Source organism: Malaclemys terrapin, chromosome 3, assembly GCF_027887155.1.
Source record: "Malaclemys terrapin pileata isolate rMalTer1 chromosome 3, rMalTer1.hap1, whole genome shotgun sequence".
In the NCBI taxonomy this organism is placed as follows: domain Eukaryota; kingdom Metazoa; phylum Chordata; order Testudines; family Emydidae; genus Malaclemys; species Malaclemys terrapin.
Genome location: NC_071507.1, coordinates 113747717 through 113761187, shown reverse-complemented (window position 1 = coordinate 113761187; position 13471 = coordinate 113747717). Strand labels below are relative to the sequence as shown.

The following is a 13471-nucleotide window of genomic DNA, read 5'->3' as shown; positions in this document are numbered from 1 at the left end:
CTAAAAGGCAGTGCAGTCTGCTAGACTAAACGTGGGATGGGGAGCCAGGAACTCCTGACCTCTACTATGGCTCTGCCCTGCCTTGCTGCGTTCCCATGAGCAAATCAGTGAAGACTCTATTCTGTTGCCCTTGTTCCTGGGGAATGTTACTTTGCTCCAGGAGCAGTCCCATTGATTTCATTGGGACCGCTGGCCAAACAAGGTAACACACATTGCGAGTAAGGGTGTTAGAATCAAGCCCTTAATCTGTGCTTCAGTTTCCACATCTGTAAAATGGAGATGATACCATGGTGATAAGAGCATTAGGAAAGCTTACAAAAGTGTTGAAGATGAATTAATGTTTGTACAGCATTCTTAAAGCTTTGCAGAGATGTGTAAAAATAAAGACTTGTGTAGTATTTTTAGGAAAACTATTTTGAAATGTAGACAATTACAACCATTTTGAAATATCTGTTATAGATTTTTCTAGGTGCATTAACAGGGATTTGTTCTTCAGACTTTTGTAGTGGGGTGGCTGCTTACTGAGCACCCCTTGTGGCCAGGTGTCGCTTTGCAGGCACCCTGCCCCCGTTAGCCCCCCTCTTGTGTGTCCCTTAAGCCCCTCCACCCCCCACAATTCTCTCTTTTCTGGCTAACAGCATCCCCACCTGGGGCTGGTTTAATAATAGAAAAGGTTCAAACAATCCTCAGTCCTTAATAACAAAATAGTTCAAACAATCATCAGAGAGTCCCCAAAATAAACTTCATAATGCCGACACACAAATTCATATTTAGTCCTGGTTCTTCTGCCACACACAAAGCTTTGCTCTACCCAAGTCTGCGCTAACCAAATCTGCCAGTCCCAGACCTTTCTGGTTGGAGCTCTGGCCCTGGCTTTCTTCTCTTGTCAGTGTTTCCCCTTGTCTTGAGGGAGAAGCTAGTGTATATACTACCCTCCTCCAGAGAGCTGCTCCCAATGGGCTGAAAGAGAAGGGAGCCTTGCCCCGCTCTGCACTACCGGGCTCCTGATCGTAAAGTATTCCAAGTATTTTACAAAGCAATAGACAGTGGTATGAAACAGCTACACAGGTGAGCTTAACAGCCATAGCAAGAGCTCAGACATAACCTTGGACATTACGACCTGTTTCCCTGAGATGGGGAGAGAAGGCTGTTGGCCAGGGCACTAGGGATAACCCATATCTTTCTGAAAAATGCAATTGGACTTTTAGGGTCTACTTGGGCATCCAACCAGGGATAAAAAGAAGAACCTCGGCTACATACATTGTCTTATACTTAGATGGTAGAGTAGCAGAGACCACCTTTTTGTTCTGTTTGTTCAGTGCCTAGCACACTGGGCTCCTGGTCTATGACTGGGGCTCCTAGACACTACCACAATACAATAACAATCTCTTTCTGAAGCTCCCTTTCCCAATGCTGCCCTGCAGCATCAGTGTGGCAGGGTCCCATCCCAGGGCATACCCCTTCGAGGCACAGTGGGGCCCTGCAGGCATCTTGCCCTCAGTTCCTTCAATGACATACTTTAAGTGCTATTGCCTGCAAGTAACACTCCACTTCCTGGGGTTCAATTTATTGGCCCAAACCCTTTCTGAGGTTTTCAATTTCATTCTCATTCCAGGGCATCTGGTTCCGAGTCTCCCCCCCGCCCCCCATCCAATTACCTCTGAACCCCAACGAGGGAGCTCTGTCAGTCCCACATCAGTCCCTGGCCTCTCTGGAGAGCCAGGCCATTTCCTGGGCCTTTTCCGATTCAACTTCGTGGTATAGGGTCTTCTGGCCCCCTCTAACCTTAAAAGGGTCATTAAACCCCATTACAAGATGAAGCAAGGGAAGGGGATTAACAGCGTCACATGTTGGAAATGTAAAGAAAATATTTTAGCCAACAAAATCATTTAAAAAAAAGAAAAGAAAACAACTTCAGCACCATGTTAAATAGTTTTTAAGTGGTTAGTGTGCTATTACACTTGACTGTTTAGTGTCTTACTGATAAGAGACCTTTTTGAAATAGCTTTAAAAAAGTGAGCCTTAGGATCAAGATAAACTTTTAATGGATACATCTTGAAGAAGTTAATCTTATAAACTTTTTGCAACTGCTACCACATGTACACTATTGTAGAATTTCATGACGTTATTTGTGTAAAGGGTGAACTCCTGAGCTCGACATTGTGTACTTACTCTGTATAGCTCCATATGGAATACGAGAAGCTACTAGAAGAACTGGTTCACAAAAAGAAATACTTAAAGCAACGGAAAGAGGGTAGGTAAGCCTTTTATTCATTGTACATATCAATGTGTTAAAGGAAGGCCAGCCACAGTTTTAGAAACTTACTTCATTGCTGTCCTTTAACCAAACAATTTTAAAAAGTACCACCGTCACTACATAGCTTGCAAAAGTGACTGTCATTGCCCGTCTTCCTAAAATCCTCCTCCTCCTTGGCCATGCAAGTTTTCTAGCTTCTAAGTCCCAAACTCCCTCTCTTACATTTACAAAATAGCTTCACGTCATCATCCCTGTCCTTGAACAGCTCTATTTAATCTCCTGAAAGTTCCAGCATCCAGTCCAAAATTGCTTACCTTTGTTTTAAACCGCCATGTCTAGGGCCCTACCAAATTCATGATCCATTTTGGTCAATTTCATGGTCATAGGATTTTTAAAATCGTAAATTTCATGATTTCAGCTATTTAAATCTGAATTTTCACGTGTTGTAATTATAGGGGTCCTGACCCAAAAAGGAGGTTGTGGAGAGGGGGGGTGCAAGGTTATTGTAGGGGGGTTGCGTGCTGCTGCTGGTGGCGATGCTGCCTTCAGAGCTCGGCAGCTGGAGAGCGGCGGCTGTTGGCCGGGAGACCAGCTCTGAAGGCAGAGCTGCTGCCAGGAGCAGCGCAGAAGTAAGGGTGGCAATACCATAGCATGCCACCCTTACTTCTGTGCTGCTGCCTGCAGAGCTGGGCCCACAGTCAGCAATCGCCGCTAGCCAGCTGCACAGTGCTAAAGGCAGCAGTGCAGAAGTAAGGGTAATGTGGTTTGATATTTCCACCCTTACTTCTGTGCTGCTGCTGGCAGGGGTGCTGCCTTCACAGCTGGGTGCCTGGCTAACAGCTGCTGCTCTCCGACTTCCCAGCTCTGAAGGCAGCACAGAAGTAAGGGTGGCAATACCGCGACCCCTCTAAAATAACCTTGCGACCCCTCCCCCCGGAACTCCCTTTTAAGTCAGGATCCCCAATTTGAGAAACACTGATCTCCTCTGTGAAATCTGTATAGTATAGAGTAAAAGCACACACAAGACCAGATTTCATGTGTTTTTCGTGGCCATGAATTTGGTAGGGCCCTACCCATGTATTTTAGTTTCACTTGCCTTGCCCCCCCCCCCCCCCCCTCGTCCCCGCTTTGTGCTCACCTGCAACAGGCATTCTCTGTCCTGGCAGACAATCTCTCCATTGTTGGGATGACAGCCTGTTCTACTGCTTGGCCTTGATTTTCTGCTATTTTCAGATTTCATCTCAAAATGTCTCATCCTCCTTTGATTCTTACAATAATGCTTATGAAAGACACTGTACAAAATAGTTGTATTTCAAAAGTGATTTTAGTTGAGTAGTTTTCTTTGCAAATTCCATCCCTAATATTTAAAAAGTCACTGTGAAAGAGTTTGGATGCAGATTTCTCATTAATTTTAGTGGGACTTGGTCATCTAATACCCTTAACTGGCTTTGCAAATCTCAGCCTGTTCAAAAAATAAAATAAAATTAAAATTGTGGCTATTACCTGTTCAGTATTTTTTTCAATATTTAGCACAGAAAATCACATCTCCATTTCCTCGAACTATCATCTGAGTGATATCTTTTTTGACTTGTTAAACTCTGCGGCAGAGTACCTGGTGATGGGAGGAAGATTGGTGTACTGGCTACCAGTTTACAAACCTGAGTACGTACTCTTCTAAATGCCTTGATATCTAGTCTGTAGTAGATAAAAATTATATTATAACCTAGCCATAATTTCTTCCAGGGCGGGATGTCTCTAGAACTTCCTACTGGGGTTTAAGAGGGTTTCCTACAATTTTCATATATCAAAACTGGGTGAGTGAAGGAGAACAGAGTTTGGAACAATTTTTGAAAGGAGAGAGAACCATGTGCTGCCACTTAGAAATCAAAACTTTTATTTTTTTGCAAAAATACATGCTATTGATAAAAGAATGGTATGTGACTGGAAAACCAGAATACTGGAATCCAGGTAAACATCAGAAGCTAAATGCACACCCCTTTAAGAGCAGGCAATATTAGTTTGCCTTTTTATTGGGGCTTGACCCTTTTAAAGAGAGAAATTCTGGACAATTAAATTCTCCAGGTGAGTTCAGAGGTCAGGTGACCAAGAGGAATCATGACTGCCAGGCTATATAAGAAGCTGTCTGTAGCTCAGAGACAGACTTGCAGGTAACTGAAAATGCTAGCTGTTCAGCTGCGTAGGTATGGGTTATGACTGTGGTGGACTGGGCAAGCTTGCCAGGGGTCAGGTGGTTCCCCGTGAAGAGAGTGAGCTGGGGTGGAGTCTGCCAGAGGGGCTTGGCTAATGAGGCCTGAGAGGGACCCAGGAGAAGACCAGCTTCCCTTGTCCCTCCACTGCACTACCAGGAGAGGGTGAGCTGACACACCTACCATGAGAGGAAAAGGACTGTTTTCTCAAAGCCTGGAGAAGAGCAGAGAACCCTCTGTCAATAGGGCAAGGAATCATTTGGCCCTGGGGGAGGGTATATGACTTACCTGAGTATGGAAGGGCAGTCATGCATCAACATGGGTGATAGCTGAAGCCTGTGCAGCAGGAAGGCACTGTGTACCCCCAGGAGAGCAAGCCTGCACTAACAGGGCAGAAGGACTATTAAGTCTGGGACAAGCTAGAGAAATTAGTTTGGTTTGGCCTTGGGTGATTCTTGGAAAGGGAAGTATTGACCGAGGGTTAAACTCCCAGTCTTTCCCAGGCAGATGGACGGGGTAGACAGCTGCTAAAGAGGGGGAAACTGAGCCACGGATGTGACTAGATGCAAGGAGAAATAAGGACTCTGTTACAGGCCATGGGACAGACCATAGGTGGGGAAAGAAGGAAGTATTTTCTTCACTTTCAGATGAGAACTGAGGGACAGATGTTGACTTGCCCAGGGTAATACTGGAAGTATGTAGTAGAGCTGGGAATTGAACGTGAGTCTCGTAAGTCTTGGTCCAGTGTCTTAGATAGAGTTATACCTGAGCCTCTGGAGTTACAGCATGTCAGGGAAACTTCTTGTTATGTCAATAAGATAACAGAAATTGCGTTCTGAATGCCAAGGCCTTATATGCTCCACAGCAAGCTGAAACTAAATTTTGTGGAAGAACCTTTGACTTCTGTGACATTCCGTTGCAGCAGACTGGAAATTTTGCAGAGCTTATTTACATTTTAAAAATGGAGTCTTTTATTGAATTCAACATGAACAAAAATGCTGCCAGTATAATAGGCCATGTTAAGTGGAATTCATTTTATGCCCTTCCACACTCTGTTTTCAGTTTTTTGTGAGGGCAATATAGAATTGTGTCATGGAAATTTAGTTTGGGAGGGAGGTGGAAGCTGGATGTGTTTGGCAGCTGGGTAGGTGATATTTGAGGCTTTTTGAACCCCAGAAGGATATGGGAAGCAGTTTGGGATTGTGGGCTAAGCACATTAGTTGGATGTTTGTGATAAAATGATGAGCAATGACATGGCTAATTGGAAATATAGACATTTAAACTGTCATCCTTAGGTTGACTGAAATGGATCATATGTCTCTCAGAGGTATTGTTTCAGGCTGTCTGCAAACTCAAGGAACAATATTGTATTGTTATACATTAGCTCACATTTTTAAAGTTTTCTTTGCAATTAGGAGTGGAAAAGTGGGGTGTGTGTGTGTTGTTTTTAATATGAGAGCTTAGATTTTTTAAGTGCCAATCTGTGGCAAAGGGTGTGTTTTGCAGCCATGGAATACATTGGATCCTGTCTGTTGCTCACAGGTGTCAAATATGTAATCTAACATGTCAGCCTATAAGAGGTGTTCCTCACAGGTATATAAAGGGGGTAGTATACAGCATGTTTACACATCTTAGGTCAGCACCAATACATCTTGTATCTGTCTTTCTTCACATGTGGTGGGACTGGAAACCACTAACAGTTGTCCAAGGTTACACCACAGTGGTAAAACCCTGTGGCTTGTCAAGTTGTGACACCTCAACACTAACTCTGGGCATCAAGTGATTATTACCAATGAGAGATCATTTTAACACTTGAAAAGACAAATAATCTAACATCAGACCTCTCTCTAGTTGCTTTGTGATGGTGGAATAACTACAAAAATGTACTTCAAAGGTGAGCTTAGTGGATCTGTATCATATAGCTTGCATGTCACTCTTTTTGAATGATGGAATAAATATTTTTGTGTATACTTATTAAATGGTTCTTGCAGACAAAAAGGTGCCTTAACCAATGGAAGCTTTTAATTAATTATTCAGAATGTCTATGGCTGCTTATCTCTGATGGCATTGTGTGTGCTTGTGAATTCCTAGATTGCTAAAATGTATGGCTTGTGCTAGTATGCTGTTTGCTTAGAATTGTCAAGTCTATTCTGTTTGTCACAGCATCACGTTTTCCCTACTTTTTCTGAAGTTGTGCAACAGCAGTGCTGCCCCAAACAATGGAAGTTGTGTTTCTTACTGGTTAGAGCCAGTGTTCCCTTTAATTTTTCCCACCTTCATATTGGTGCACATAACAAAATTCATGTGGTGCGGGTGGGGCTGAGGGGTTCGGAGTGTGGGAGGGGGTTCAGGGCTGGGACAGAGGCTTGGGGTGCAGGGAGTGAGGGCTCTGGCTGGGGGGTGTGGGCTCTGGGGTGGGGCCAGGGATAAGTGGTTTGGAGTGCAGTGGGGTGATCCGGGGCTACAGTGGGGAGAGAGGACTCCCCACAGCGCGCTCTCCCCGCAGCAGCACCTGGACTGGGGGGGAAAGGAGCCTCTCCCCACCGCAGCAGCTCTGGGGCTGGGGCTACAGGTTAGGCACCCCTCCCCTGGCCCCAGCAGGTCCGGGTTGGGGGAGGGCCACGTCGCTCTGGGGTTGGGCTGGGCTGCACCACGCCAGGGCCTGGCTGGGTCCGGGCTGCTCAGAGGTTGGGCCACGTCGCCCCAGGTGCAGCTGGGCCCGATCTGGCTGTGGCTTGGTCTGGGCCACAGGCTGAGTTGGGGATGGGGGGAGGGGTGCCTCTCTGGTGGCAGGTTAGGAGCCAGGCTAGGTGGGTGCTGGGGGAGGGGCACCCCTCCCCTGTCCACAGCAGGTCGCTGGGTGGGTTCTCTGAGCACCTGCACGGTACTAAATAGGTTGCTTCATGGCCGCACAGCTTACAGGGAACTTAGGTTAGAGCAGGTGGCTAGGAGTTATGAATTCTGTGTTCTGTTGTAGCTGTGCCACTGACTTGCCTTGAGCAAATCAACCTCTCACTTCCTCAGTTTCCCCATTTGTAAAATGGTGCTGACTACCTACTGTTATGAATGTTTTGTTTGTAGCGCAGTGTGAAAATTTCAGATGAAATGCACTATGGAAATGTGAAACATTAATATATTAACACATTAAGTTTTCAGTTCTAATCCTCTGTTCAGGTTCTTATTTTAACAAAACTTGCTAGCAAATTTGTGGGCCGAAGAGAGAGAAGCTAGTGACTAATCTGTTGAGCTGTCAGGTGTTTACTGACAATGTCTCCCTTCCTATTCATCTGTAACTGATGGTTACCATATGTCCTCTTCTTTTAAATTAAAAAGAAAATTGGGTAAAATGGATTTTTGTTAAAGCAGTTGCTACTATACTTCATTTGACAACGTTCTGGGATTTACCTAACGGAGTAATCATTACCTGTAGAAAGAACTGTCTGCATTAATGCTAAAAAGACAGGAAGGTGTTTTAGCAGAGTGATAACACTGCTCTACAGCCAAAATGCTTCTGAAATAAAGGTAGTCAAACTTTACTAATTCTGGGTCACTGAAAACGAAAATGATGCTTAAAATTGTTGATTGGCTCTAATTTTCAAGATATGTTATTGGGTCAGTATATATGACCCTTGACTTGGGAATGGTGGAGGATAAGTGAGTTATAAAGGGAAGGGATCTCAATTTAAACCAGAAATGACTAAAATACATCTTTGACTGGATCTATGAATATATCTGACTGGGTTTGGACAGTACTTGCTTTTTAGGCAAAACAGTGAATGATGCAATCTGAAGCTGGTATTGCGTCATATATGATATGAATTGCATCATGTTATTCCTAGAAGTTGTGGATGATGCAATCATAACGAAGCTTACATCACTCTGCTGAACAAATTGCCCTATATCAGCTCTAGAAATCATCCAGTGTCATGCTCTCTTATTTGTCAGTGTTTGATTTTGCAAAGGGACACATTTCTGTTTAGCCAAAGTGAGCAGAGATGCCTCTTACTTCTGTGAACAGTGCAGATAACTTCTGCTATGTTTGTGGTGAAGTGACTTTTGTATCACAAAAGCGCAGTATAACCACTGTGGTTAAGAAAGCCTATCACCTTTATTTTGGCTGCAAAATTGGAGGTCAGGACAAGATTGGAGATCAGGGCCCCACACATATACTGCAACACTTGTGCAACAAATCTTCACCAGTGGTTGAACAGGAAAAGGAAATCTATGCCTTTTGCAGTGCCAATGATTTGGAGAGAGCCAACAGATCATACCAGCAATTGTTACTTCTGCATGGTGCCTCCAGTTGGGAAAGGTGTGTCAAAGAAGAAAAAGTGGACTGTGCATTATCCAAACATTCCATCAGCTATACGCCCAGTACCCCACGGAGAAGGACTGCCGGTCCCTGATGCACCAGAATAATTCTCACTTGAATCAGATGAGGAAGAGGATGAAACTTCTGGTCCTGAACCATCAATGTCACAGGACCCACGTTTTCTCTCCTCCTCCTCCTCTGAACCACACCTCCTAACACAAGGTGAACTGAATGACTTCGTCAGGGATTTGGAACTATCCAAGAGTAAGGCAGAGCTGTTGGGCTCCAGACTACAGCAGTGGAATCTCCTGGCAGGTGATGTTAGGGTTTCCATGTTCCGTGACCGTCAAAAGGATCTTGTCCCATTCTTCTTCGTGGAAGGTGATCTTGTAGCCTGCAACAACATCAATGGTGTGATGGCAGCCCTCAACATCGTTCACGATCCAGATGAGTGGAGGCTGTTCATTGATTCATGAAAGACGAGTCTTAAAGCTGTTTTACTGCATAATGGCAATGTTTTGCCATCAGTTCCAGTTGGTCATGCAGTCCATATGAAGGAAACCTATGACAACATGAAACAACTTTTGAGGTACATAAACTATGACCAACATCAGTGGCAGCTTTGTGGCGATTTGAAGGTTGTTGCTCTCTTGCTTGGTCTGCAGACTGGATACACAAAGTACTGCTGTTTTCTCTGCGAATGGGATAGTCGTGCAAGAGATTCCCACTACATCAAGAACGATTGGCCACTCTGACAGTCATTGGAGCCTGGGAGGAAAAGTGTTCGGCATCCACCACTTGTTGAATCAAGGAAGATTTTGTTACCACCCTTACACATCAAGCTGGGGGTCTGATGAAGAACTTTGTCAAGGCCCTTGACAAAACACAAGCAGCTTTCAAGTACCTCCGTGGAAAATTTCCAAGGTTAAGTGAAGCTAAGATAAAGGAAGGTGTCTTTGTTGGTCCTCAGATTCGTGAACTTCTTTGAGATCATACATTTGACCATGCACTGTGTGGCAAGGAAAAGACGGCATGGAAAGCCTTCCAGTTAGTGGCAATAAATTTTCTTGGAAACAACAAAGCAGACAACTACAGGTTGTTGGTGGAAAACCTCAAGGCATACAAAAGCCTTGGTTGCAACATGTCACTAAAGATACATCTTTTTGCACTCTCATCTAGATTTTTTTCCACCAAACTGCGGAGCAGTGAGCGACGAGCATGGCGAGCGATTTCACCAGGACATTGCAACAATGGAGAAACGCTATCAGGGCAAATGGACCCCATCGATGCTTGCAGACTATTGCTGGACAGTGACAAGAGATGCTCCATTTAATGAATACAAGAGACAAGCCAAGAAGCGCCGAGTAGACACTGAATAGGACTAAACTATGTACATAATAGTTTTTTGCCTTTTGTTTCATAATAAATTTTATTTATATAACCTTTTTGCTGATTTTTAAAGTGTTACATAAACAGGACAGGTGAAATATTATCATGTAAAGCAACCATAAACACATGAAAAGACCTAGGTTTACAGTTTATGATTAAAACTCTACTATCTACACAATATACAAAGACATAAAATGTAAAAACTTAAATATCTTAGAAACAGTAGCCAATCAGTTGTTTTAATTGTCACATTTGAATTCAGCACATCAAAATACATAATAAATAGCACATTTTATCTCTGAAGCAGACGACTTCTCAAAAGTTGTAGACCAGTGTAACACCTCTCATTCTGAAAGATAACATTACACTCCAAAGTAGTTTATTGTTTCAATCTGACATTGAAATCATTGTTAGGCCTGAATTCTTTTAATTCCTTTGCTGTCGGGCTTTTACACAGTTATGAAGAGAAACTTCTAAAAGAAGTGGTGGCAGAGTGCCTATCTTTGTAAGTTGTTAAGAATTCTTTGGCCCTCTTCTGTCATGCATTTCCTGATTTTTTACCTGTTGTAAGGGAGGCGTTACCAAATTTCAAGCTGTAGGTGCATTGGGAGAGGAGTTTGAGGTAGTGAATTTGGAGCCTCTGAAATGATGCACAGAACCAACTCATTTACTTGGTAGGACTTGTGATGTATCATCTTAATTTTATAAAAGTTCATGTCTTTTTTTTTTTTTTTTTCCAGTAAGAAATTTCCAAATCTTCCTCCTCACCTACACCTTCCTGCTTTTTCAGATGGTTGTTTGAAGCTGCAATCTATTGTAGGAGGTGTTTCGGATCTGTCTTTAGCTTTCTATTATCCAGATTTTGTGGACTGGTGTGTTCACAATCACAAAGTGCTCAACCCTGGTAACACTGTGGCTGAAACTCTGGTGGTGGTTGGTTTGATGTCTGTTTTGGGAAATAGAACTGCAGTTTGGTTGGGCAAGAAATTTAAAATGGGGAACATAAAGATTATAATAGAGCTTTTGAATGAAGACCTGGTAATAATACTTGTTGCACCCGAGGAATAGCTAAAAGAGTGTGGGTACTTTCAGTTGTTATCTGGGTTTCAGATCACATTATGTGTAGCAAAGACCTCAGCAACTAAAAGGAAGTGTGGGGAAAAACAGTAGTAGAGTTTGCTCTTCCAGCTGCAGTTTGAGTTGGTCTGTGACCCTTTTCTATGCTTGTGGTCATAAATCATGGTAGCTAGATTAATTTGTTAATGATTGAAATGTTAGTTTTGTATCTTTGGGCCAGTGTTAGCCAAGAGTGTCTGTCCCTCTTCCTGCCAGTCTCATTATGTGAAATGTAGTAATATTTGCCTAGGCTACTAAACTCTCTCTTAAAGCAAAACCCTCAAGACTGTTGTCTTACTTAAATTATAAACTCTTCAGGGCAGGGCCCATCTCTGTTCTGTATCTGTACCATGCCTGGCACAATGGAGTTCTGATCCAGGACTGGAGCCCTTACGCACTACTTCAATACAAACAATGGTAGTGTGTCCTGTCAGGTATATGTGCATAAGTGAGTCTCTGATTTAACATTTGCGTTCTGCAAACTAAAAGTTGCATGAGACTTATTACCTCCTATAAATCAGATCTCCTAAGGATCAAAACAATATTTTCCTCCTGTCACGCTGTCTGGAGTGACACTCAACTGTGAGTGCCTATTTCAGGGCAGACTGTCAGAAAACAAGGGTGAAACTGGTGGTATGTTCTATAATTGGATTTCACCAATCCAGTAACAAATGTGAACTCTGGATCACTATGTCAGTCTTACCATAGTCTTATCTTTCAGTCCATCTTGCCACCCAGACAAACTGAACTTTACGATAAAAGGTTATTAAAACCAAAAATCACACCACATCAAGTTTCTCCCAAGAGCCCAGTCACTTACCCCTGATCAATTGGTACTCCAGGTCTTACACCAAAGATAAAGCTGGCAGCCAATTCTATTGTAAACTAACTATAGGTTTATTAGCTAAGAAAAAGAAATGAGAGGTATTGAGAGGTTAAAGTAGATAACATATATATTAACAAGTGAGTCAAAGTTTGTAAGTCTGAAATGATAGCAGAGGTGCAATAAACTGCCAGTTTACGAATGTCTCTTGGTCCCCTGAATAACTCTGGGGATCTGTCGTCTTGTTCAGTTATTCCACCCTGTTAGAATCCAAACAATCCAGGAACACAGGACTGTTCCTTGAATCCATATTTGTTTTCTGGAGAAGAATCTATAATCTGAATAGTGTATTTACCCTTTGACAATGAGTAGGAAATGCAGACTGAGTCTGTGAATTCCCATTGTTGACCACAATGGCCCTCGCTTTGAAGTTAGCACTCTTCTTCATTTACATTTCCAAGGCTCCAATTGTGTTTGATGAGTAATTTAATTATAGTGATATATAGATATATAATGTAAATGCCTGCCATGACATTATGATAGAAATAAATAAGTGAAAAAATACAAGTAAGATTCCATTTAGTTTTCATGAAATTTTAACACCTGAATACATTAACACACCTTTGAGCTAGGGTTATTTAATTACGGGGGCATATAAATTAAATTAATGGAGATATCCCATCTCCTAGAACTGGAAGGGACCTTAAAAGGTCATCAAGTCCAGCCCCCTGCCTTCACTAGCAGGACCAAGTACTGATTTTGCCCTAGATCCCTAAGTGGCCGCCTCAAGGATTGAACTCACAACCCTGGGTTTAGCAGGCCAATGTTCAAACCACTGAGCTATCCCTGAAAACAATACAATTAACATCTCTTTTGATCTGTACTAACACACAAGTGAGTTGGCCTGAATACACTGCAATACCTTTTAACACTTCTTTGACAACACTTCTTTTAACAATTCATATGCAAGTGAATTTGCCTGTGGCTTTGGCTTGAGCTGGTCTGTGAACATCACACCTCCCCTGTGCTGTTTTTGACAAGCTCAAAACCTATCTCATAGGGGTTATGTTTTCCATAGTCACAATTTTTGTCACTCCCTGTGTTGCTATCCAGCCAGGCTAGGACCAACCAACTGGGCATTTGCCTTTGTGCCATCTGCTTCTGGCGTTCAGGCCTAGTCTGCCTCACCCACTCCTTAGCTCGCGTGCTCTGCACCCTGCACTGCTTTGACCAGAGAGCTGCATGCAGCGCAAAGCGGGTGACCTTGTTGGTGGCTACTGCTGTCTCTTACGCTGGCCTATGTCTGTGCTTGCTTAAACCGCAGCCTTGCAGCAGCTGCCTCCCATGAGAAGACTAGCAACAGGGGA

General features: G+C 43.2%; 1 protein-coding gene across 5 annotated transcripts in view; it reads left to right on the top strand.

The window, feature by feature from the left end:
* The window catches only part of TRMT11 (tRNA methyltransferase 11 homolog), a 52203-nt gene that overhangs the window by 24298 nt on the left and 14434 nt on the right, over positions 1-13471 (top strand). For all 5 annotated transcript variants that reach the window (XM_054024041.1, XM_054024042.1, XM_054024040.1 and 2 more), the window contains 2 exons: positions 2182-2254; positions 3788-3919. In XM_054024041.1, the coding sequence (XP_053880016.1) occupies positions 2182-2254; positions 3788-3919 (205 nt within the window). The remainder of the gene's footprint in view (positions 1-2181; positions 2255-3787; positions 3920-13471) is intronic.